The 22545-nt window shown below is 46.0% G+C and overlaps 1 protein-coding gene across 5 annotated transcripts in view; it reads left to right on the forward strand.

The window, feature by feature from the left end:
• LOC128412035 (zinc finger protein 420-like) overlaps window positions 1–22545 on the forward strand; it is a 621951-nt gene that overhangs the window by 80470 nt on the left and 518936 nt on the right. Inside the window, exons 2-7 of one of the 5 annotated variants that reach the window (XM_053384853.1) lie at window positions 6297–6804; window positions 7001–7082; window positions 7367–7449; window positions 8345–8471; window positions 14488–16181; window positions 17259–17263. The exons of 1 other annotated variant lie outside the window; for it this stretch is intronic. In XM_053384853.1, the coding sequence (XP_053240828.1) occupies window positions 6388–6804; window positions 7001–7082; window positions 7367–7449; window positions 8345–8471; window positions 14488–16181; window positions 17259–17263 (2408 nt within the window). In that variant the 5' untranslated portion in view covers window positions 6297–6387. The remainder of the gene's footprint in view (window positions 1–6296; window positions 6805–7000; window positions 7083–7366; window positions 7450–8344; window positions 8472–14487; window positions 16182–17258; window positions 17264–22545) is intronic. 3 more of the 5 variants (XM_053384846.1, XM_053384845.1, XM_053384847.1) reach the window with 3 other exon arrangements.

A 22545-nucleotide genomic window follows, 5' to 3' on the forward strand; every position in this document is an offset into this window, starting at 1 on the left:
CTCTGGCTGGGATGGGACGATATGGGATTGAGGGGGCAATTGGAATTGGATTGAGGATTGGGATTGAGGGGGCAATTGTCAGAATTGGAAAGTCCCTGACAGTCCCTGATGTGGAGAGGAACCAACAGGAAGCACTTAATGCAATTGCATTTTTGCCTGGAAGAATCCGGGACTGGAAAGAGGAGGAGACACAAGAAGATTGAAAGAAATTTAAAGAATATTTAGCTGAATATTGTTATATATGATAATGAGAAGTCACTTAGAAGTAACAAATAGGCTTAGGACTAAAATATGAACGTGTTGTCAAATATGAAGGATTAGAATACTAATAAAAGAGACGAGGATAGTAAATAGGAGATAATTTTATTAGAAATATGATTTTGGAGAACTGTAACAAGGTGATACAATGAAATTCAGTTAGGGGGGACTCGATGAAGTCAGTTAACAATGTAAGGTAAATTGGGTTTTGAAAGGAATAATTGTTTCTATGTTTTTCTTTTGTATTCTAATGTGTTTTCTTTTGTTGTGTGTTGTGTTGTGTAATGTCATATCTTCTTAGAAATTCGGAAAAGCAATAAAAAAAATTTAAATTTTTTTTGAGGAGGCCACCCCCCAGGTTTTTTTTGTTTTTTTTATAAAATGCAACCTTTTATTCTTCCACAACTTGCCATACAATTTCTCTTTCAATTTGCCCTCTTAAAAAATTAAAAAATAAATGCACAAAGGTCATTAGAAAAACAAAATACAAGAAAATACAAACGTGGACAGGTCCCATCTTTGCGGGACAAACGCAAAAGTTGCTTTAAAGCAGGTTTCCCAAACTTGGGTCCCCAACAGCTCCCGGACTACAGTTCCCATCATCCCTCCCCATTGGTCCTGCTAGCTAGGGGTGATGGGAGTTGTAGTCCAAAAACAGCTAGAGACCCAACTTTGCTTCAAAGGGAAAGTAGGCTGGCCCTGTGACACCCTCTGTTGGCTAATTGGAATTTATAGATCACAAAATTGAAGTTTGATCGGCACTTCTACCTCTAGGGAGCTTCTAGGTGCTTTCTGCGCCACCTAGAGTACCCACAGAATTGTGGCTTCTACTGGCAACACACACAGGAGAACAAATGAAAGACAAACACAAGGGGCAGGAAAAAACCTGGAAAGGGCCATACCAAATGGACACAGGTAGAGGAGATGTAATGCTAGAAGTGTTCTCCAGGGCAAGCGGAGCTGCTGGGAAATTGAACTACGGGCTCAAAATATTACTTTTTTAAAAACGCAGGAGAGAGGAGGAGGACCCCGAGCCATGCATGCAAGCCCTTATATAGACATTTTTAATTGTCCGCCCTGGAGTCCAAGACCACCCCCAGATACATCATACATACATCACAGAAAAGGCGGTCTACAACAGAAATCTGAGTGTGTTGTTTTTACCTTGTCTGCCAGGTTACCTGTTAATGGTCACTTGACTAGATTACCTGGGGAGGCTGGCCATTCTCTTGTAATGATAATACTTCATTCCTGAGCCAGGTCACAGGCTCACCCTATTCACACCTTAAATGTGCCCTTAAGGCAGGATTTGTGAGGACAGAGACAATGAGGAGGCTTCTGCATTTCCTTCGACGTTGTAGAGAAATATTTGAGGTGACTGAAAGAGTGAAAGAGTCAAAATGGATTTAGGACTTTTCCTGTGGGTTTTGAACATGTGGTTTATATATTGATATATGTGTTTGCTTGGTACATTTATATATACATGTATGTATATGTGTGTGTGTGTGTGTGTGTGTGTGTGTGTGTGTGTGTGTATAACCTAAAAATTCTTATAACAGTTCCCCCCTTGGGGGATATAATTTTTTTAAAAATTGTTGTCCCACAAATAATAACCTGGTATGTTGTAAATGGGTGCCTTCATTAAAATCTTAAGAGACTTGCATGTCAGGCCTTTTAAGGCTATTTGGGGTGTAGCAGTGCACATAGCTGGACATAGGATATCACATAAAAAATAACACATGTTGCATTTTGTTACTAAATTACTTGTGGCATTCTAGCACTTTGGGAGAAACATTCTCAATAGTGGTCTCTGCTTTACACTTAGCGGGAAGGTCAAATAATGAGTGAAAAATGAAGTTTGTTTTGTTTCTGCCTTTTTTGTGTGTTCCCAGGTGTCAAAGCTAGCTCTCCTCTGGTCTCACACCTCCATCATATCACAGCAGCAACAATCCCTGGTGAATCCCTGTAGGGCTTTCATATTGACCATGTCACCTTGTAGTGGCACAGGTTTGGACATTTCTTGAGAGAGATGTCTGTGCGTTGGCCTTTCTATGGGATTTTTATTATTATAGGCTCTGGTCTTTCACTATAGGGAAGTTGCTCAGTTGTTCCTAAGGGACCAAAAAGCTAATTGCAGCCTGGATACACTTGCCCAATTCCAACGGAGTCCAATTAGAATTTATATAGCCCCATGGTTCTCAGCTTTTCAAACCAATCTGTGAAAAACCATTCTAAAAAGGTCAGTTGTCCAAATTAATCAATTTAATTCTATAAGGGACCATTCCTGCTAAATCAAAGCATATACACCTTCATGTATCTGATGTTTAATGGATCCTGAAGCTTTTTCTTCGTGAAGTGAATTTAAAACCATTTAAAAATGGGTAGAGAAGGTTGGCACACTGCAGAGTGCCAGGTGGAACAAGGAAATGTGGTCATAAATTGATCTAATCTAAATACTGGACTACGCAATGGCCTGATCTATTAGAAAGCTTAAAATGCGTGAAAATCCTCCATGGGGTGTAGGCAATAAGACACTATACATTGAACATAAAAACAATTATACACAAAAATTGGGTCCCCCCTTTGTGGAAATAACATACTGTCAGACACATGTTAGCATTCCTACACAATATCACACAACACACAACATACTAATTAAATCTCAGTTGCAACAACTGTCACAATGTAAGATGATATAGACAGGCGCAGCATTGATTTTAGTTACAGGTGACAGCAATCTGCAGCTGTAAGGTTTTCTTCTCAAAGTGACCCCTTTAAAACAACAAATGTAAAACAAACTTTATCCATACACAGCTTTGTTAATTTGTTAAAATATGTTGAATTACAACATTATCTTCATTTCTGTTGCTTAGAATATGTACAACGGATGAAGCCCATGAGAGCGAAACAAGGCATTATTCCGGAAATCCTTGCATAGCTGTCAACCTTCCCTTTTTTTGCGGGAAATTCCCTTATTCCAGCGCTGTTTCCCGCTGCTATCCCGGATTGTTAGATATCCCGTAGACTGTCTCCAGGACAGGTGAGGCTGCTGATCCATTATTTTCAAATCTGAAAGTTGACAGCTATGAATCCTTGTCAATGCTGTGGAATTGTAGTAGGCTCCAGTTTGGACTTTATGAACATATGTGGAACAGAAACTAGCAGACACTTGGCCTTTATGAATGAACTGATTTATTGGGTACTTCCATCTATATTATTGCACTTTATGTGTTGTTTATGTGGAAGATAAACATTTGATATTGTGATAAGAATATATAGAAGAGTATTGTTTGTGTGAATGCACAGCCGGTTACGTCTTGTGTGTTTGTCCATTCCAGGAACAGCATTCCTGACCCAGATGTTCACAGGAAGTCCCTCAGATGATTCCCCTTTCAAACAGGATACGTGAACCTAGGCCAGTAGGGTCCTCCTCTCCGGCAGACGGACAACCCCTTCCCCAAAGCCCCGTCCTCCCCCACTTCCCCATGGGGGTCCCTCCCCAGAATGGCCTCTGCTGCCCGGTGCTTGGACACCTGAAGGGCGTGGAGGCCTCTCAGGGCAGCTGCCTGGCAGCTCTGTCACCTGGAGCAAGAGATCTTGTTCCGGCTCCAGCAAAAGTCAGGCTGTCAGTTCCTCACAACTGAGAGTCCTGGCAGCGGGGAGCAGGTCTTTGGGATCCTCTCCCTCATATTTGTCAACTTTTCCCTTTCCTTGCGAGGATCCTTTTTGGAATAAGGGAATTTCCCTTTTAAAAAAAGGGAAACGTTGACAGCTATGCTCTCCCTACTCTTGTTTCCTCCAATACTCACCATTGCTGGATGAAGACAGCCTGTGGCACATCGTCAAGAAGAGAAGAACAAGTAATAAATGAAATAAGAAGTGAAATAAGAAACTGAGAAAATAAGAATCCACTGATTGCCTCGCCTTGTCCTCCGTCAACTGCCACCAACTGCTCTCTCCTCCACTCGCCTCACTGCTAACCCAAAATGGCCGCCTGCAAGTCTGTGGCTTTTACTGGTCCTTGTCACCATGGCAACACCCCCCCCCACCTGGACCTGGGCCCACCTGGCTCCACCTATTGGGAGATGATCTATAATGAAATGAAAAAAAATATGTTTAAGATAACCTTTGTTAAAAGACCAGAAGCATTTTTATTAGATATTTTAGGGCAGGATTTACCAAAAATTAAGAATAATCCATTCATGTATGTGACAACAGTGGCCAGAATTTTACTAGCTCAAAGATGGAAAGGCGATGAAATACCAGCGAAAGAACACTGGCAAGAAAAGTTGGTGGAATACGCTGAAATGGCGAAGCTAACTGAGAGACTTAAAGATAAGGACAAAACTGACTTTTAAAAAGATTGGGAACCTTTTTAGATGTAAATATAGAAACAATGCGTAGAAATGAACTCACTGGCAGGATTTGAGTGATACACTTACAGAGGACAAATACAAGTAGAAAATACAATTATGAGGTAAAAATGAGAAGGAAGAGACAAATGTTATTACCTTCATTTTAAAATATAAGGAATACAAAATTATAAGCAAAAGAAACGGGTGTTATAAACCAGGAGGGGGGGTGTTAATTGAAATTGTACAATGTATTTTGAATTTTTGATTATATTAAAATATAATAGCTGAGCTTCCAACAAAATATTAAAATACAATAGTCCATCAAATATTAAAAGCTTCCCTAAACATAATAACAACAACTATCGATTTTCAGTCCATTGAATTAGCAATTGAGCATTTCTGGAAAGGGAAATGGCATACTTTTGTATATTAGCATTAAAAGGTATTACTGACTTAGGATGAGAATAGGATTTATTTATTTTGAACATCGCTGGGTTCCTCCTTGACAGCCAGTGCGATTCTTTCATCAGGGCTAGAACTCAGGACCCGCTGCCTTGAGGGACATCGAAGAGCAGTTGGGCAGGAGAAAGGTCTCCCTTGGGAGGCGGTGAACTCTCCTTCCTTGGGGGTTTCTAAGCAGAGATCGGACGGCCATCTGCCATGGATGCTTTAGCTGAGATTCCTGCATTGCTGGGGTTGGACTAGATGACCCTGGGATCCCCTCCTATCTCTCCACTCCTGAATTCTAGGAGGAGCTTCCTTGCCTCCTGCAAAGCCCTTTTCCCTGCAGGCTCTTCCTCTGGTTTCACCCCTAAAAGGATATCTGGGCATTGGCGTAGCCGGGGGGGGGCAGGTGCCCCCCTTAATCCATAAAAAATAATAAGAATCTGAGGTTCTGCCAAGCGAGAGAGGGCTGAGCGGGGGAGGGGGACGGACTCGGCTTTGCAAGGGTTAAAGGGAACTGAGCTGCCTTCCTAGAGAGGACAGGAAGCAGGGGGGGCCAGGTCCTCCAGAGCCAAGGCCCCTCCCTCCCCAGTCCTTTCCTGCAAGGAAGGGGGGGTGTTGCTTCGGTGTCTTTCCTGCAAGGGCTGCATCGCTGTCCCCCCCCCATCTGGTGAGTCTCTTCTCTCTCCCCCCAGAGGGTGCAGTGGGGGGACGGTGGGGGGGGGTCCCTGGGCTGCAGCAGGGGAGGAGGCCTGGGGGGCCAGATCTGCTCCTGCAGATATACCTGGCCCTAATAGCAAAGACAAAGGGACCCCACCCCAGCAGTCTGTCTGGAGAGCGACAGAGAGTCCAAGTGCAAGAAAAGGAGACAGAAGCAGAGGAGTGGGGGTGGGGATGGGGAGAAACTCCTGAGGACCCCCGGCTGAGGACCCCCACTAGAGCCAAGCATCCATTTCCCACAAGATACAAATGACTCCCTTGTCAGTCGGTTCTGACTTCTTGAATTGACTGGAAAGCAGCAAAAACCAGGTTGATTAATCTGACAGAAATCCCTTCAGTTGCCTCCACATTCTGCATTGCTTGAAGGCTAGAGACTTATTTCTTCTCCTCTTCCTCCTCCTCTTTCTTTTCAAAAAGATAGCTCATGGTCTGGGATGTGGTGCAGTCATGCTTGCTCAGGGAACCATTTCCCCCCCTGACCTACAAATTCTGTAACAGAACAATGTATTTGCTTTGTAGGATTTGCTAGAGCTTCTCATTTAGACGGACAGAACTTGGCAGAAGACCAAAGGGTTCCTTCCAATCTCTCAGAGGCTTCCTGAGAGCACAGATGGATGAGCAAGACTCAGCTGGCCCTGGAACAGGAAGAGGCCATGCCAACCAAACTGGGAGCAGTGGGGGATTCTGGGAAAACTCTGTGCAGAAGATCCTGGTTGAGGAGGACACCCTCTGCTCAGAGGTGCAGAGCCAGCAGTTGAGGCAGTTCTGCTGCCAGGAGGCCAAAGGACCCCGAGAGGTTTGCAGCCAACTCTACCACCTTGACCATCAGTGGCTGAAGCCAGAAAGGCACACGAAAGCTGAGATGCTGGACCTGGTGATCTTGGAGCAGTTCCTGGCTGTCCTTCCCCTGGAGATGGAGAGCTGGGTGAGGGACTGTGGAGCGGAGACCACTTCCCAGGCGGTGGCCCTGGCCGAAGGTTTCCTCCTGAGTCAGGCAGAGGAGAGGAAGCAGGAACAGAGAAAGCAGGTGAGAGAGACTTTCCTCTGGATACTCCCAAGGGGCTCCAAACAGGACAGAGAACATCCCATAATGGTCTGCTGATGGCCCATCCTTTTTCTGGGAAGGCATCCATGGAATGAGATCTCACACCCTTCAAGTCTTTGTCATTCTCTTTCTAGTATTTCTCACCATTCTCTGTTTTGAATCCTTGTTTCTTTCTCAGGGAAAGGATCTCTTTGCAGAAATGGACCTGGATTCCTGTGAGGCAGAGAGGCCTCCGTTGGACACCAGAGAGAGGCCACTGGGTAAGGAGGAAGGTGGTTTTTCTCCACTGGTCTCATTCTCTTTGTTTCCCAACTCATCTGAGGGTTCTTTTCATCCTGTTTTGGTGGGAGACCGTTGGGAACAAGGGTCCAGAGGAGGGGAGATGTATTTCTGCACAAACAAACATATGAAATGGGCACAAACGTCCAAATACTCTCAGTAGGTAAGTCCTTCTCAAAGGCCCATCTGCAGTTAGAGATGCCCTGTTTCACCTGTGAGAGAAGCAGGCACTCCTGGCGTCCTGCTTACCTTTTTTCTCTTGCAGGTGGCAGAAGGATGCCGGCAAGACCTCCTGATCCGCCTTTTCATGGGGGCAGAAGGGAAGCAGCGGCTGTGGAACCAGATCAGGTCAGGGGAAGCTGCCTTGTGGGAACAGAGGCCGAGGGATGGAGCAATATCATGGACTGGTTGGGCACAGAGGAATGGTGGGAGGAAGCAGCCGGGGAACCAGGAAGGGAAGAAATCTTAGAACCCAAGGAGTGGAAGTGGAGGAAGGATGAGCGGTTAGAGGGAGAAGAGGGAGAAGCCTGGGAAGACGAAGTGTCAGAAGCTGAAGGGGAAACAGGGCTTAGTGAGCTGGGAGACTCTGTGGAAGAATGCAGTGCAGAATCATAGGCAGAAGAGGAAGGAGGCGAGTGGGAGAGGAAGGTCGAGAGGCAGAGGTGAGTCAGGATAAGGAGGAACCACCGGTGGCTCCCTCTCCTTCTGCCAGAAGCCACCCTCCCTGCTTGTCTCTCAGAGCCAGGAGACGAAAATTGGCTTATTTTAATTAATCACTGTATGCTAAAATTGTTTTCTAAGCAGTGGACAAACGAGAACAAATAGTGGCCTGGATTCACCTAACCAGCCCCATCAGATGAAAAATGGGGCCTGCCCCCCATTCCTCCCCTTTCCCCTCTCCATGCCCCCCTGAACCCCTTCAGTTTGGCTCTAGGGCATGGGGAGGGAACCTTCCCAGAACAGCTCACGAGGAGAGGAGAAAGTGGATCCTTCCATTGGGGAAACTAGAATGTTTGGGTAGGCAGAATGACTTGGAAAACACAAGGTGGAGTACAACCTATTTGCACAAAGACAAATACCCATAATTAAAACACAGAATAAAATAAGCACCCATAAATAAAATGTGCGGCAAAGCAATCCTATTGAAACAACACCGCAATTTACAGGAAGGAAACAACAGAGCATTGTGGAGCAGATCATATTTCTGCTGTCTCAGAGGAGGACATTTCCCTTTTTCTTTTAGGGTCCAGTGTGCTTTGAAGATGTCGTTGTTCGTTTCACGGACGAGGAGTGGGCGTTGCTGGATCCTGACCAGAGAGCTCTGCATAAGGACGTCATGGAGGAGAATTGTGGGATCATGTCCTCTCTTGGTAAGGCTCCCTGTGGGATCCTCATATATGCCTGGAAATTCAAAAAATACGTCTATGGACCAACCTCATATATTTTCACAGAGCTCAACAGTGCCCCGTATAGCACCTGGGAACCTAACACCCCCACAATAAAAAGTAACTTACAGTTTTTTCTTTGAACAATCTTCCTCAAATTATTCCTTTTTCTACCACGATTGGGCTGCTCTCAACTGCCCAGGCCATCTTAAATGTCAGCTTCAGAATTGTTAGGAAAGATAAGTAGCTTCAGGTTTTCTGTTTTTGTTTTTGCTCCTGTCAGTCTTGGGTTGACCAAAGAGACGACTGACATTGGAGATGGAGGGGATGCCATGACTGGGCCAAACAAAATCCATGCCAGAGAAGAGCTAGACTTATTGAATTTCAGGTAGAAGTAGCAGTGGTGATGATGATAATTATTATTATTATTATTATTATTATTATTATTATTATTTATACCCCGCCCATCTGGCTGAGTTTCCCCAGCCACTCTGGGCGGCTCCCAATAAAGTGTTAAAAACAGTACAGCATTACATATTAAAAACTTCCCTGAACAGGGCTACCTTAAGATGTCTTCTGAGTGTCAGGTAATTGTTTATCTCTTTGACATCTGATGGGAGGGCGTTCCACAGGGCGGGCGCCACTACCAAGAAGCCCCTCTGTTTGGTTCCCTGTAGCCTCACTTCTCGCAATGAGGGAACTGCCAGAAGGCCCTCGGCGCTGGATCTCAGTGTCCGGGCAGAAGGATGGGGGTCAATATGCTCCTTCAAGTATACTGGACCAAGGCTGTTTAGGGCTTTAAAGGTCAGCACCAACACTTTGAATTGTGCTCAGAAACGTACTGGGAGCCAATGCAGATCTCTCAGAACAGGTGTTATGTGGTCCCGGTGGCCACTCTCAGTCACCAGTCTAGCTGCCGCATTCTGGATTAATTGCGGTTTCCGGGTCACCTTCAAAGGTAGCCCCACGTAGAGCGCATTGCAGTAGTCCAAGAGTGAGATAACTAGAGCATGCATCACTCTGGTGAGACAGTTCACGGGCAGGTAGGGTCTTAGCCTGCGTACCAGGTGGAGCTGGTAGACAGCTGCCCTGGACACAGAGTTAACCTGCGCCTCCATGGACAGCTGTGAGTCCAAAATGACTCTCAGGCTGCGCACCTGGTCCTTCAGGGGCACAGTTACCCCATTCAAGACCAGGGAATCCCCCACACCCACCCGCTCCCTGTTGCCCAAAAACAGTACTTCTGTCTTGTCAGAATTCAAACTCAATCTGTTAGCCGCCATCCATCCTCCAACCGCCTCCAGGCACTCACACAGGACCTTCACCGCCTTCACTGGTTCTGATTTAAAGGAGAGGTAGAGCTGGGTGTCATCTGCATACTGATGAACACCCAGTCCAAACCCCCTGATGATCTCTCCCAGTGGCTTCATATAGATATTAAAAAGCATGGGGGAGAGGACGGAACCCTGAGGCACCCCACAAGTGAGAGCCCAGGGGTCTAAACACTCATCCCCCACCACCACTTTCTGGACACGGCCCAGGAGGAAGGAGCGGAACCACTGTATGACAGTGCCCCCAGCTCCCAGCCCCTCTAGACGGTCCAGAAGGATGTTATGGTCGATGGTGTCAAAGGCCGCTGAGAGATCCAGCAGAACTAGGAAACAGCTCTCACCTTTGTCCCTAGCCCGCCGGAGATCATCAACCAGCGCGACCAAGGCAGTTTCAGTCCCATGGTGAGGCCTGAATCCCGATTAGAAGGGATCCAAATGGTCTGCTTCCTCCAGGCGTGCCTGGAGTTGTTCGGCAACCACCCGCTCAATCACCTTGCCCAAGAATGGTAAATTTCAGACTGGGCGATAGTTGGCCAAATTGGCTGGATCTAAAGATGTTTTTTTAAGAAGCGGTTTAATGACCGCCTTTTTCAGCGGGTCTGGGAAGGCTCCCTCACAGAGGGAAGCATTCACCACCCTGCAGAGCCCATCGCCCAGCCCTTCCCGACTAGCTTTTATAAGCCAGGATGGGCAAGGATCAAGGAGACAGGTGGTCGGTTTCACTTGTCCAAGCAGCCTGTCCACATCCTCGGAGGTAACACATTGGAATTGATTCCATGTAACAGGACCAGACAGAACTCTAGCACTCTCCCGCCCTGGCCCTGCTCCCACGGTGGAGTCTACCTCCTTCTGAATCTGAGCGACTTTATGTGCAAAAAACTTTGCAAAAGCATTGCAGGAGATCTTGGGGTCCCTACCAGGCCCCGGTGGTACAGGTGGTTCTGATAGATTGCGAACCACCTGAAAAAGTCTCCTGCTGCTGTTTTCTGCAGGTGCAATGGAGGCGGCGAAGAAAACCCTCTTCGCCGTAGCCATTGCCACTTGGTAGGCTCGACGTTGAGCTCTAACCCGTGTCCGGTCTGATTCAGAATGAGTTTTCTGCCACCGGCTCTCTAGCCGTCTCAATGATTGTTTCATCACCCTCAGCTCCGGGGAAAACCACGGGGCTGTCCGGGCTCCATGCAATCGGAGAGGGCGCTTCGGAGCCAAACAGACAATAGCCCTGGTTAACTCCACATTCCAGCGTGCCACCAGGGAATCAGCTGAAAGACCATCAACTTGGGATAAAACATCCCCTACCACTCTCTGGAAGCCAATTGGATCCATTCAGTAGCGGGGGCGGACCATCCGAATCGGTCCCACCTCCCTGCAGAGGGGAAGGGTTGCGGAGAAGTCCAGTTGCACCAGGAAGTGATCTGACCATGGCACTTCTTTTGTTTCGCTTTTAGTTAATGTCAGATCACCAACACCCATAGAGGTAAACACCAAGTCTAAGGCATGTCCGCGGCTATGAGTTGGGCCAAACTTATTCAGGGACAGCCCCATGGAGGCCATGCTTTCCACGAAATCCCGAGCGGCCCCTTGTAAGGTCGTGTTGGCATGGATGTTAAAATCCCCCAGGGCAACCAAGCTAGGTGTCTCCAGGAGCATATCCGCCACAACCTGAAGCAGCTCGGGCCGGGAATCCTTGGTGCAGCGGGGAGGTCGGTACACCAGTAGGAATCCTGTAGTGCCCCTATTGCCCAACTTCCAGAACATGCACTCAGAAAACTGGGTCTTCCCAATAGGACGCCTGGTGCAGACTAATGACTTCCTAAAAATGACTGCAACCCCCCCTCCCCGCCCACATGACCTGGGTTGCTGTGCGTAAGAGAAACCTGGTGGGCAAGCAGCGGCAAGGACAGGCCCATCTGCTTCATCCAACCAGGTCTCTGTCACACATGCCAGGTCAAATCCTCAACCCACAATCAGGTCGTGGATGGCAGAGGTTTTATTCATCATTGACCTGGCATTGCACAGCAAGACTTTCAGGTCATGTGGGTTTCCCTTTCTGATTCCTGTATCCTTCCGGTCAGGACCAGACCTGGAGGCAGGGATAGTCCTCAAACAACGACTAACCCTGCCTCCTCAGTAATGACATGGTCTGGTCTTAGCATAACTCCTCCACCTGCCTGTGATCACTGAGATCGAGTGTCCCAATACATCCCCCCTGTGGAACCTGCCCCAGCCAATCTATTGGCTGAGGCCCACTCCCAGGCAGCCCTGACCGTTCCCCTTAAAAAGCAAAATACAAACTATATAATAATTTAACATAATAATAATAATAACAATAATAAAACCAAAGCAAGAAACAATAGCACTCAAATTAAACTACTCCCCACTCTGACTAAATGCTTGTCCCACCCCAAGCAAAAATAAAATAATGAAATAATATAATATTATAAAAAACAACAACCACCATTTAAAGTGCTGCAAATTAAAAGCACTTAAAACATTTACAACCATTTTGTCCCTTGCTGCAGGTAGCTGCTTAGGCCTCTAAACTGTAGTGGTAAGTTCAGGCCCCGCCCCCTAGGCCAGATGGAGTTGGCAGGAGAGGGAGCGGTCCTCCCCGCACTCCTGCGAGCAGCAGCAGCAGCAGCCGTGTCCCGGAGGCCTCTCTCAGGCCTCTTATGCTGTGGCGGTGAGTGCAGGCCCCGCCCCCTAGGCCAGCACTCACGCAAGCAGCAACAGCAGCAGTCATGATGATGATGATGATGATGATGATGATACAGTGGTAACTCGGTTTACAAACTTAATCTTTTCCAGAAGAGGACTGTTCTTAAATCAAGGTACCACTGTAGTAATAGTAATAATTTTTATTTCTACCTTGCCCATCTGGCTGGGTTGCCCCAGCTACTCTGGGCGGCTTCCAACACTCATATAATCATGAAACATAAATAATAATAATCTGATCCCATATATAAAGAACATTAACTTTAAAATGAACAACTTCTACTAGTGCCAAAATTGTGGAAACCTTTTGTGAAAAGTGTATTTCTGAGGTTTGGTAGCGCATAACACCACTTTTGTGTGGAGTAATACCATAAAATTATATAGCAATGGAAAGATAATTTAATGAAGAATGTAATGCGATGACTTTTATGAAGGAGTATTTATTAGAACAGCAGTCATAAAGAAAAAACGTGAAACCTTTGGTAACCATTGGTAACCTTTAGCTTTAATTACGGCCTTACAACGCCTTCACTTGAAGTGAACCAAGTCTTTAGTTCTGCAGCTGTAATAATGGGAAACCAAGACTGAATTATGGCCTCTGTTAATTGAGCTTTATTGCTGGGTTGCTTCTATAATAATAATAATAATAATTTATTATTTGTACCCCGCCCATCTGGCTGGGCTTCCCCAGCCACTCTGGGTGGCTTCCAAAAAAATATTAAAATCCTCTACTACATCAAACATGTATAACAAGTTTCTTTAGTCAGCTCCATAGATTTCTGATTGGGTTGAAGTGTGGGCTATTCCCAGGCCATTCCAAAGCACCTTTTGCACACAGCAGCAACATGACATGGAGCTGAATCCTGTTGAAATAGAATATATTTCAAGCATATATATTTCAAGCATATGAAGCATATATATAAATGCTTCAGTATCTGGGAAAAGATCACCTGCGGAACACTTCAGTTTGGGCTCAAGTATTTCGTTTATGCATTTTTCCGCATTTATATTCCCATTAATGACGCAAATTCTTCCCACACCTTTTGCTGCCATACAACCCCAGATCATCACACTGTCTGGGTGTTTCGCAGTCGGTGTAATGCAAGTAGGATGTAAATCTTCTCTGATTCTTCTCCTCGCGTATTTCATGCCATCACTACCAAGCAAGGAGATTTGGGTTTCATCGCTCCAAATAACACTGTCCCATTGTTCCGCTGTACAGTTAACATGGGTTTCATCTTTTCAACCTTTGTTGGAGAGATAACAATGGCTTTTTCCTTAGAATTCTAACATTTAGACCAGACTTGCACTCAACTTCCCATTACATTGCATTATATAGTCTTGTATACACCCAGATGATTTTCTTCTGTCATGTAGGCACAGTCTCTCCATTCTTCAATCGCCAGCTTTGGTTTAGTTTTTCCCAATTTTTCATCTAATTTCTTCATAACTGTAGCCTTGTTCACTTAATAGTACAATTTTATATCACTTTCTGGGTGACCAGTCAACTCTTTGTGCCATTTCTTTAATTTGATTATGTTTTTCAACCTCACTAAATGACCAACTTGATAGCAATCGCATAAGACACTGACAAAAGTCAACCTAAGCAAGTTGTGCTTCTTTTTTCTGGTTATTTGGCTATAAGGTTTGATAGAATATGAACAAACTTTGTTTGATTGCATTGTTGATTGCATTCTTGATCAAATTATCTTTCCATTGATATATAAATTTATAATATTACTCCAAAAGAAGAACTACACTTTTTCCCCAAAAGTCTTCCACAATTTTGACCACTACTTTATATCAAACAAAGCAACATTCAACAACACATAAGAATCTCATAATAAATATGTTGGTTAATGACAAACAATACAGGTAATGAACACACACCCAACTCCCTTCAATACTTCTCCATTTGTTCCTGAGGCTCTAATCCCTTTTTGTCTCCAATGCAGATTGTGATGAAACGGAAATCGAGAACAAAGGTGACCACGACAAAATCCCCAGAGAGGAGAAGCCACGCAAAAATTTGGAGTGTGGAGAAAGCTGTAGTCAGAGCTCCAATTCCACTTCCCATCAACAAAATCTCATTGGAAAGATACTCTATCAGTGCATGGAATGTGGAAAGAGGTTCAGGAAGAGCTCCATTCTCACTTACCATCAAAGAATTCATACAGGGGAGAAACCATATCAGTGTGTGGAATGTGGAAAGAGCTTCACTCACAGCTCCAATCTCACTTCCCATCAAAGAATTCATACAGGGGAGAAACCCTATCAGTGTGTGGAATGTGGAAAGAGTTTCAGGCAGAGAGTCAGTCTCACTTCCCATCAAATAATTCATACAGGGGAGAAACCCTATCAGTGTGTGAAATGTGGAAAGAGCTTCACATGTAGCTCCTCTCTCACTTCCCATCAAAGAATTCATACAGGGGAGACACCATATCAGTGTGTGGAATGTGGTAAGAGCTTCAGGAAAAGCTCCTCTCTCACTTCCCATCACACAATTCATACAGGGGAGAAACCCTATCAGTGTGTGGAATGTGGTAAGAGCTTCAGGAAAAGCTCCTCTCTCACTTCCCATCACAGAATTCATACAGGGGAGCAACCGTATCAGTGCATGGAATGTGGAAAGAGCTTTAGTCACAGCTCCCATCTCACTTCCCACCAAAGAATTCATACAGGTGAGAAACCCTATCAGTGTGTGGAATGTGGAAAGAGCTTCACTCATAGCTCTTCTCTCACTTCTCATCACAGAATTCATACAGGGGAGAAACCCTATCAGTGTGTGGAATGTGGAAAGAGCTTCACTGATAGTTCCAAACTCACTTTCCATCACAGAATTCATACAGGGGAGAAACCCTATCAGTGTGTGGAATGTGGAAAGAGCTTCAGGAACAGTGCCCATCTCACTTCCCATCAAAGAATTCATACAGGGGAGAAACCCTATCAGTGTGTGGAATGTGGAAAGAGCTTCAGGAAGAGCTCCCATCTCACTTCCCATCAAAAAATTCATACAGGGGAGAAACCCTATCAGTGTGTGGAATGTGGAAAGAGCTTCAGGAACAGTGCCCATCTCACTTCCCATCAAAGAATTCATACAGGGGAGAAACCCTATCAGTGTGTGGAATGTGGAAAGAGCTTCACTGATAACTCCTCTCTCACTTCCCATCACAGAATTCATACAGGGGAGAAACCGTATCCGTGTGTGGAATGTGGAAAGAATTTCACAGATAGTTCCTCTCTCACTTCCCATCAAAGAATTCATACAGGGGAGAAACCCTATCAGTGTGTGGAATGTGGAAAGAGCTTCACTGATAGCTCCTCTCTCACTTCCCATCACAGAATTCATACAGGGGAGAAACCCTATCAGTGTGTGGAATGTGGAAAGAGCTTCACTGATAGCTCCTTTCTCACTTACCATCACAGAATTCATACAGGGGAGAAACCCTATCAGTGTGTGGAATGTGGAAAGAGCTTCCGTCAGAGCTCCGATCTCACTTCCCATCAAAGAATTCATACAGGGGAGAAACCCTATCAGTGTGTGGAATGTGGAAAGAGCTTCAGTAGGAGCTCCAATTTCACTTCCCATCAAAGAATTCATACAGGAGAGAAACCCTATCAGTGTGTGGAATGTGGAAAGAGCTTCACTGTTAGCTCTAAACTCACTTCCCATCAAAGAATCCATACAAAGGTCGGAAAAACCAGTATACAGCTTTAGGAGCCAGGCAAATCCACGGCTTTTTAACCGGGCCTTTTTCTTATTGACATCTAATACTATTTTAACATGTGATGTTTTGTGTTATTATGTTGTGTTTTTATGTTCTAAGCATTCTGAGACGTGTGGGTGTAGGGCACGGGTGTCAAACACAAGGCCCGCGGGCCGAATCCGGCCCGCGAGACCTCGTCATGTGGCCCGTGTAGCATTTTCAGGATCGTGGGACGAAACTGGCCAGGCAGCCGCGGCCCCGCTCCCCCGGGGAACGTGCCCCGTCATCCTCCGCTTCTGCCTTGCTCCCTGTGACAGGAATTCCCCAAAGTGCATCAGCACTTGCCCAGCAGCCCCGGCGCCGCCTTGCGCCCGGCGCCCCCGCCATCCTCGGTGCAGGGAGCGAGGGGCGCGCAGGCAGGCGCTGCCCGGTGGAGCGACGGCTCCTTCCGAGCGGCTGGCAGCGTCTGGGCATGACTGGCCTCCCGCCTGGTCCCGCGGCGGCTGCAGACGCGGCCGAAGCAGCGCAGGGAAGGAGACGCCCGGCCGCCCAGCCCAGCACGCTCCCGCTCTCTCTCGGCGGCCGGGGAGCGGGGCCAAAGCGGGCCCCTACCCGAGTGGCAGCTGCGTGAGCCAATAGGCGAGCTGGGGGAGAGGGGGAGGCGGGGCTCCGGAGAACAAAGGAGGGAGGGGGCACCCAGGAGAAGGGGGCGGGGCGGGAGGAGCGGGTGGCGCCCGTGACGCCCGTGACGCCCCAGTTCCGCCGGGTTAGAAGCCGGCGGCCTACCTCTGCTGGCCGCGGAAGGCAGCCGGGTCTGGGTCGCGCCCCGAGAGCGGCGGGGTCCCGCGCGCAGCCTGCCCTCCAGGCCGGGAAGCGGCTCCTGGGCTCCGCCTGAAGCCATGCAGAGCCCGCAAGGCGCCCTCGGCGCAACTTGGCCGGGGCAAAAGGCGAAGCTCTGGAGGGAAAGGCGGCCGGATTCCCCTCCTGGGCGGGTCCGGTGGTCTCCCGCCTCCTCTGAGGAAGGGTCTCTTCTTCAGCTTTTCTGATCCTTCGTGGCCCCGTTGGGAGAAGCCGAAATAAATAATGGTCGTGCCATTAAAATTCTCTCTTTTATAAAAGGGATCCTAATAGAATTGTAGAGTTGGAAGGGATCCCCAAGGCTATCCAGTACTGTACAACCCCTGCAGTGCAGGAATCTCAGCCATAGCATCCATGGCAGACAGACATCCCACTTCTGCTTAAAAACCTCCAAGAAGGGAAAAACCTCCCGAGGGAGACCATTCCCCTGTTGAACAGCCCTTACCAGCAGAAAGTTCTTTCCCATGTTTAGTCAAAATCTTTATTGTAACGTGAATCCACTGGTTCGAGTCCTACCTTCCCTAATGGAAGAATACAAGCTTGCTCCATTTCCCATGCGAAATGCCCCTTAGACATTTGAAGATGGCTATCATATCTCTTCTCAGTCTCCTGCCTTAGGTTGTTGGATCGGTGGACCTCCCATGGGAACGTAGTCCAGAGGGAGCATGCCTGGACTAGGAACCCTTGACTGAATGCTGAAATCCTCACCACAGGCAGGAAACTCACTGCCATCAACAGAGGAATAGCAGCGCTTACTCCCCATGACCCTACAGTAGCTGCTGCAATAGTATTTTGACAGGCGTGTGACACCCATATCTTTATCCCAACAGAAGTGCATGCTTTTAGTACTTTCAGGTGGGATCTGTCTTGGTGGTGCATCCTGGAGGCTGCTCTTTAAAATGAAGGCTAGGGACCCTGTGAAGATTGAAGCACCCTGCCAGCTGACTATAAAAAAGCTGGCGGAACTGGGGATTATGACCTGGCCTAAGGTGGTGTGAGTGTGTATTCTGTGTCACTCCCCTCTACACTTGAGGTTCTGGAAGTGCAGCTGCGTTCCCAGGTGCCAGAAATGGTGGTACCTCTCTTCTTCGCACTAGAGCACGGGTGTCAAACACAAGGCCCGCGAGAAGTCACAGCTTGAAAAAGACAGTCAGACCTAACGCCAGACATTGATGGACTGACCTCAGGAAAACGATGTCAGCCATCTAGTCAGAAAAGTTAAAAAAAAGTTAATGCCTTGTGTTTGCCATATGTGTAATAAAAAGTGTTCGGCAATATTTGTATGTTTTTAAAAAAAATACTGTCTGTTACCAAAAATCATTTTTCAATAAATTGTACAATAATTGTACATTTGAATATCTACTTGCCATTATTCTGACTATGTTTCTGCTTTCAGAGCTAGTTATTACTTACATTATTACAAAAAACAGTAATAATTAAATGCAGTGACAATAATTTATGATAATAAAGAGCGGACACATAGTCCTACAGATACAACCGGCCCTTTGAGGGTGACCAAACTGCTGATGCGGCCCCCGATGATTTTGAGTTTGACACCCCTGGTGTAGGGAATACGGCCAACTCCTAAATGCCAAGGGGTCTTTGTCCCCCCTATTAAATATTGGAGGAGGCCACCCCCCAGGTTTTCTTTGTGTGTTTTTTCAAATGCAACCTTTTTTTCTTCCACTACTTGCCATACAATTTCGCTTTCAATTTGCCCTTTTAAGAAATGACGCAGGAATTCGCAGACTTTTGGGATTTGGATTTGGAACAGGATGAATTTAAAATCGTGACTGCCTTTAGACTTAGAAGAGGAGGGAAGAAAGAGAAGAACAGAATAAGAGACTGTTTGATTACCCTCCGAACTAAAAAAGAGAGAGATAAAATTTTGGGTTGGCATTATCAGAATCCTTTGGAAGTACTACAGTCAAGAGTGGAGATTTTTAAAGACATCCCGAAATACCTTTTGGATCTTAGGTCCAATTACAGTGATTTGGTTGCCCTGCTGAGAAAGAACAAAATTAACCTTAGGTGGGAATTTCCCCAAGGCCTATCCTTCAGTTTCAAAGGAAGGAAAATAAAAATAAAATCAGTAGAAGATAAAGCTATTTTTTTGAATAATTACGAAGAAGATCTGCAGAATAGGTCTGGAAAAGAGTCAAGAGCATCGGACAGAAGATCACCTGATAGAGGACCAGAACAAAAAGCATTGGACAGAAGATCACCAAAAAAAGGAATACTGGACATAGCCAAACTACCCTTCGGACTGGACAATCCAGTGATATCAACAGAAGAAGAGCAAGCATTGGGTGTAGTTGGAGGAAAATCAGAGTAATCACACGGCATTGCAAATATTAAGTTGGAATATTAATGGACTGAATTCCCCTGAAAAAAGGCGCAGAGTCTTTCATTTATTGAAAAAGGAACAATTGGACTTGATTTGTCTACAAGAAACACATGTGACAAGGCTACATAGGAAAATACTGAGTAATAAAAGATTGGGCCATGAATTTATTTCATCAGAAAAAGTTAAAAAAAGAGGAGTAGTACTTTATGCAAAGGAGAGCCTATCACCGAAACTTATATTTAAAGATGATCAAGGAGGATTTGTTGCAATTGAAATCCAATCACAAGGAGATAAATTTTTTATAGTAGGCATCTATGCACCAAATGAGGGAAAATCGGAATTTTTTAAGAAGTTACATGAGACTCTGTTGGATTAGAATCATAGAATCATAGAATCATAGAGTTGGAAGAGACCACAAGGGCCATCGAGTCCAACCCCCTGCCAAGCAGGAAACACCATCAGAGCACTCCTGACATATGGTTGTCAAGCCTCTGCTTAAAGACCTCCAAAGAAGGAGACTCCACCACACTCCTTGGCAGCAAATTCCACTGTCAAACAGCTCTTACTGTCAGGAAGTTCTTCCTAATGTTTAGGTGGAATCTTCTTTCCTGGAGTTTGGATCCATTGCTCCGTGTCCGCTTCTCTGGAGCAGCAGAAAACAACCTTTCTCCCTCCTCTATGTGACATCCTTTTATATATTTGAACATGGCTATCATATCACCCCTTAACCTCCTCTTCTCCAGGCTAAACATGCCCAGCTCCCTTAGCCGTTCCTCATAAGGCATCGTTTCCAGGCCTTTGACCATTTTGGTTGCCCTCCTCTGGACACGTTCCAGTTTGTCAGTGTCCTTCTTGAACTGTGGCGCCCAGAACTAGACACAGTACTCCAGGTGAGGTCTGACCAGAGCAGAATACAGTGGCACTATTACTTCCCTTGATCTAGATGCTATACTCCTATTGATGCAGCCCAGAATTGCATTGGCTTTTTTAGCTGCCGCGTCACACTGTTGGCTCATGTCAAGTTTGTGGTCAACCAAGACTCCTAGATCCTTTTCACATGTACTGCTCTCAAGCCAGGTGTCACCCATCTTGTATTTGTGCCTCTCATTTTTTTTGCCCAAGTGCAATACTTTACATTTCTCCCTGTTAAAATTCATCTTGTTTGTTTTGGCCCAGTTCTCTAATCTGTCAAGGTCGTTTTGAAGTGTGATCCTGTCCTCTGGGGTGTTAGCCACCCCTCCCAGTTTGGTGTCATCTGCAAATTTGATCAGGATGCCCTTGAGTCCATCATCCAAGTCGTTGATAAAGATGTTGAATAAGACCGGGCCCAAGACAGAACCCTGTGGCACCCCACTAGTCACTCTTCTCCAGGATGAAGAGGAACCATTGATGAGCACCCTTTGGGTTCAGTCAGTCAGCCAGTTACAAATCCACTGAGTGGTAGCATAGTCAAGACCGCATTTTACCAGCTTCTTTACAAGAATATCATGGGGCACCTTGTCAAATGCCTTGCTGAAATCAAGGTAGGCTACATCCACTGCATTCCCTTCATCTACCAGGCTTGTAATTCTGTCAAAAAACGAGATCAGGTTAGTCTGACATGACTCATTTTTCAGAAATCCATGCTGACTATTGGTGATCACAGCATTCCTTTCTAGGTGCTCACAGACTGTTTGCTTAATGATCTGCTCCAGAATCTTCCCTGGTATTGATGTCAGACTGACTGGGCGGTAATTATTTGGGTCCTCTCTTTCCCCCTTTTTGAAAATAGGGACGACATTTGCCCTCCTCCAGTCTGCCAGGACTTCGCCTGTTCTCCAGGAATTCTCAAAGATGACTGCCAGTGGTTCTGAGATCACATCTGCCAGTTCTTTTAATACTCTTGGATGCAGTTCATCTGGCCCTGGAGACTTGAATACATCTAAACTAGCCAAGTATTCTTGTACTATCTCCTTAGTTATTCTGGGCTGTGTTTCCTCTGCTGAATCATTTGCTCCAAATTCTTCAGGTCGGGCATTGTTTTCTTTATCGGAGAAGACTGAGGCAAAGAAGGCATTGAGGAGTTCAGCCCTTTCTGTGTCCCCTGTTTGCATTTCACCATCTTCTCCTCTGAGTGACCCCACTGTTTCTTTGTTCTTCCTTTCGCTACAAACATACCCATAAAAGCCTTTTTTGTTGCTTTTAACCTCTCTAGCAAGCCTGAGTTCATTCTGTGCTTTAGCTTTTCTGACTTTGTGTCTACACATGCTGGCTATTTGTTTGAATTCCTCTTTGGTGGTTTCCCCCCTTTTCCATTTTTTGTAGACATCCTTTTTTAATCTTAACTCAGTTAAAAGTTCTTTAGATAGCCACCCTGGCTTCTTTAGGCACCTTCCATGTTTCCGTCTCATTGGCATTGCCTGAAGTTGTGCTTTTACTATCTCCCTCTTAACAAACTCCCAGCCATCATGAACTCCCTTTCCTTTTAGTATTACTCTCCATGGGATCTCACCCAGCACTTCCCTAAGTTTTATGAAGTCGGCTTTCTTAAAGTCGAGAAATTGAGTCCTAGTATGCTTGGCTGCTCCTTTCCGCTGTATAGTAAACTTCAGAAGAGCATGATCACTCGTGCCTAATGATCCTTCCACTTCTACCCCACTAACCAGGTCATCAACATTGGTTAGGACCAGATCTAAAATGGCTGTTCCTCTTGTTGCTTCTCCCACTTTCTGGACAATGAAGTTGTCTGCAAGGCCAGTGAGGAATCTGTTTGACCTTATGCTCTTGGCTGAGTTTGACATCCAACAAATATCCGGGTAATTGAAGTCCCCTATTACTACTATCTCCCTTCCTTTTGCATGTTTGGCCATCTGTTCCAGGAAGGCATCATCTATGTCCTCCGTTTGGCTTGGGGATCTATAGTAAACTCCCACAATGAGGTCACTGTTATTCTTCTCTCCCTTAATTTTGACCCAAATGCTCTCACTTTGGCTTTGAGGTTCTAAATCTTGGATCTCTTCACAGGTATACACATCCCTGCTAAGTGGATGTGTATGATGTGGCTAGTCCTGGGAAAGAATATTCCAGGCAGTTCACGGGATTCACAAGGCTTTGTTCTCAGT

The sequence above is a fragment of the Podarcis raffonei genome, chromosome 4, assembly GCF_027172205.1.
Source record: "Podarcis raffonei isolate rPodRaf1 chromosome 4, rPodRaf1.pri, whole genome shotgun sequence".
NCBI classification, from domain to species: Eukaryota; Metazoa; Chordata; class Lepidosauria; order Squamata; family Lacertidae; genus Podarcis; species Podarcis raffonei.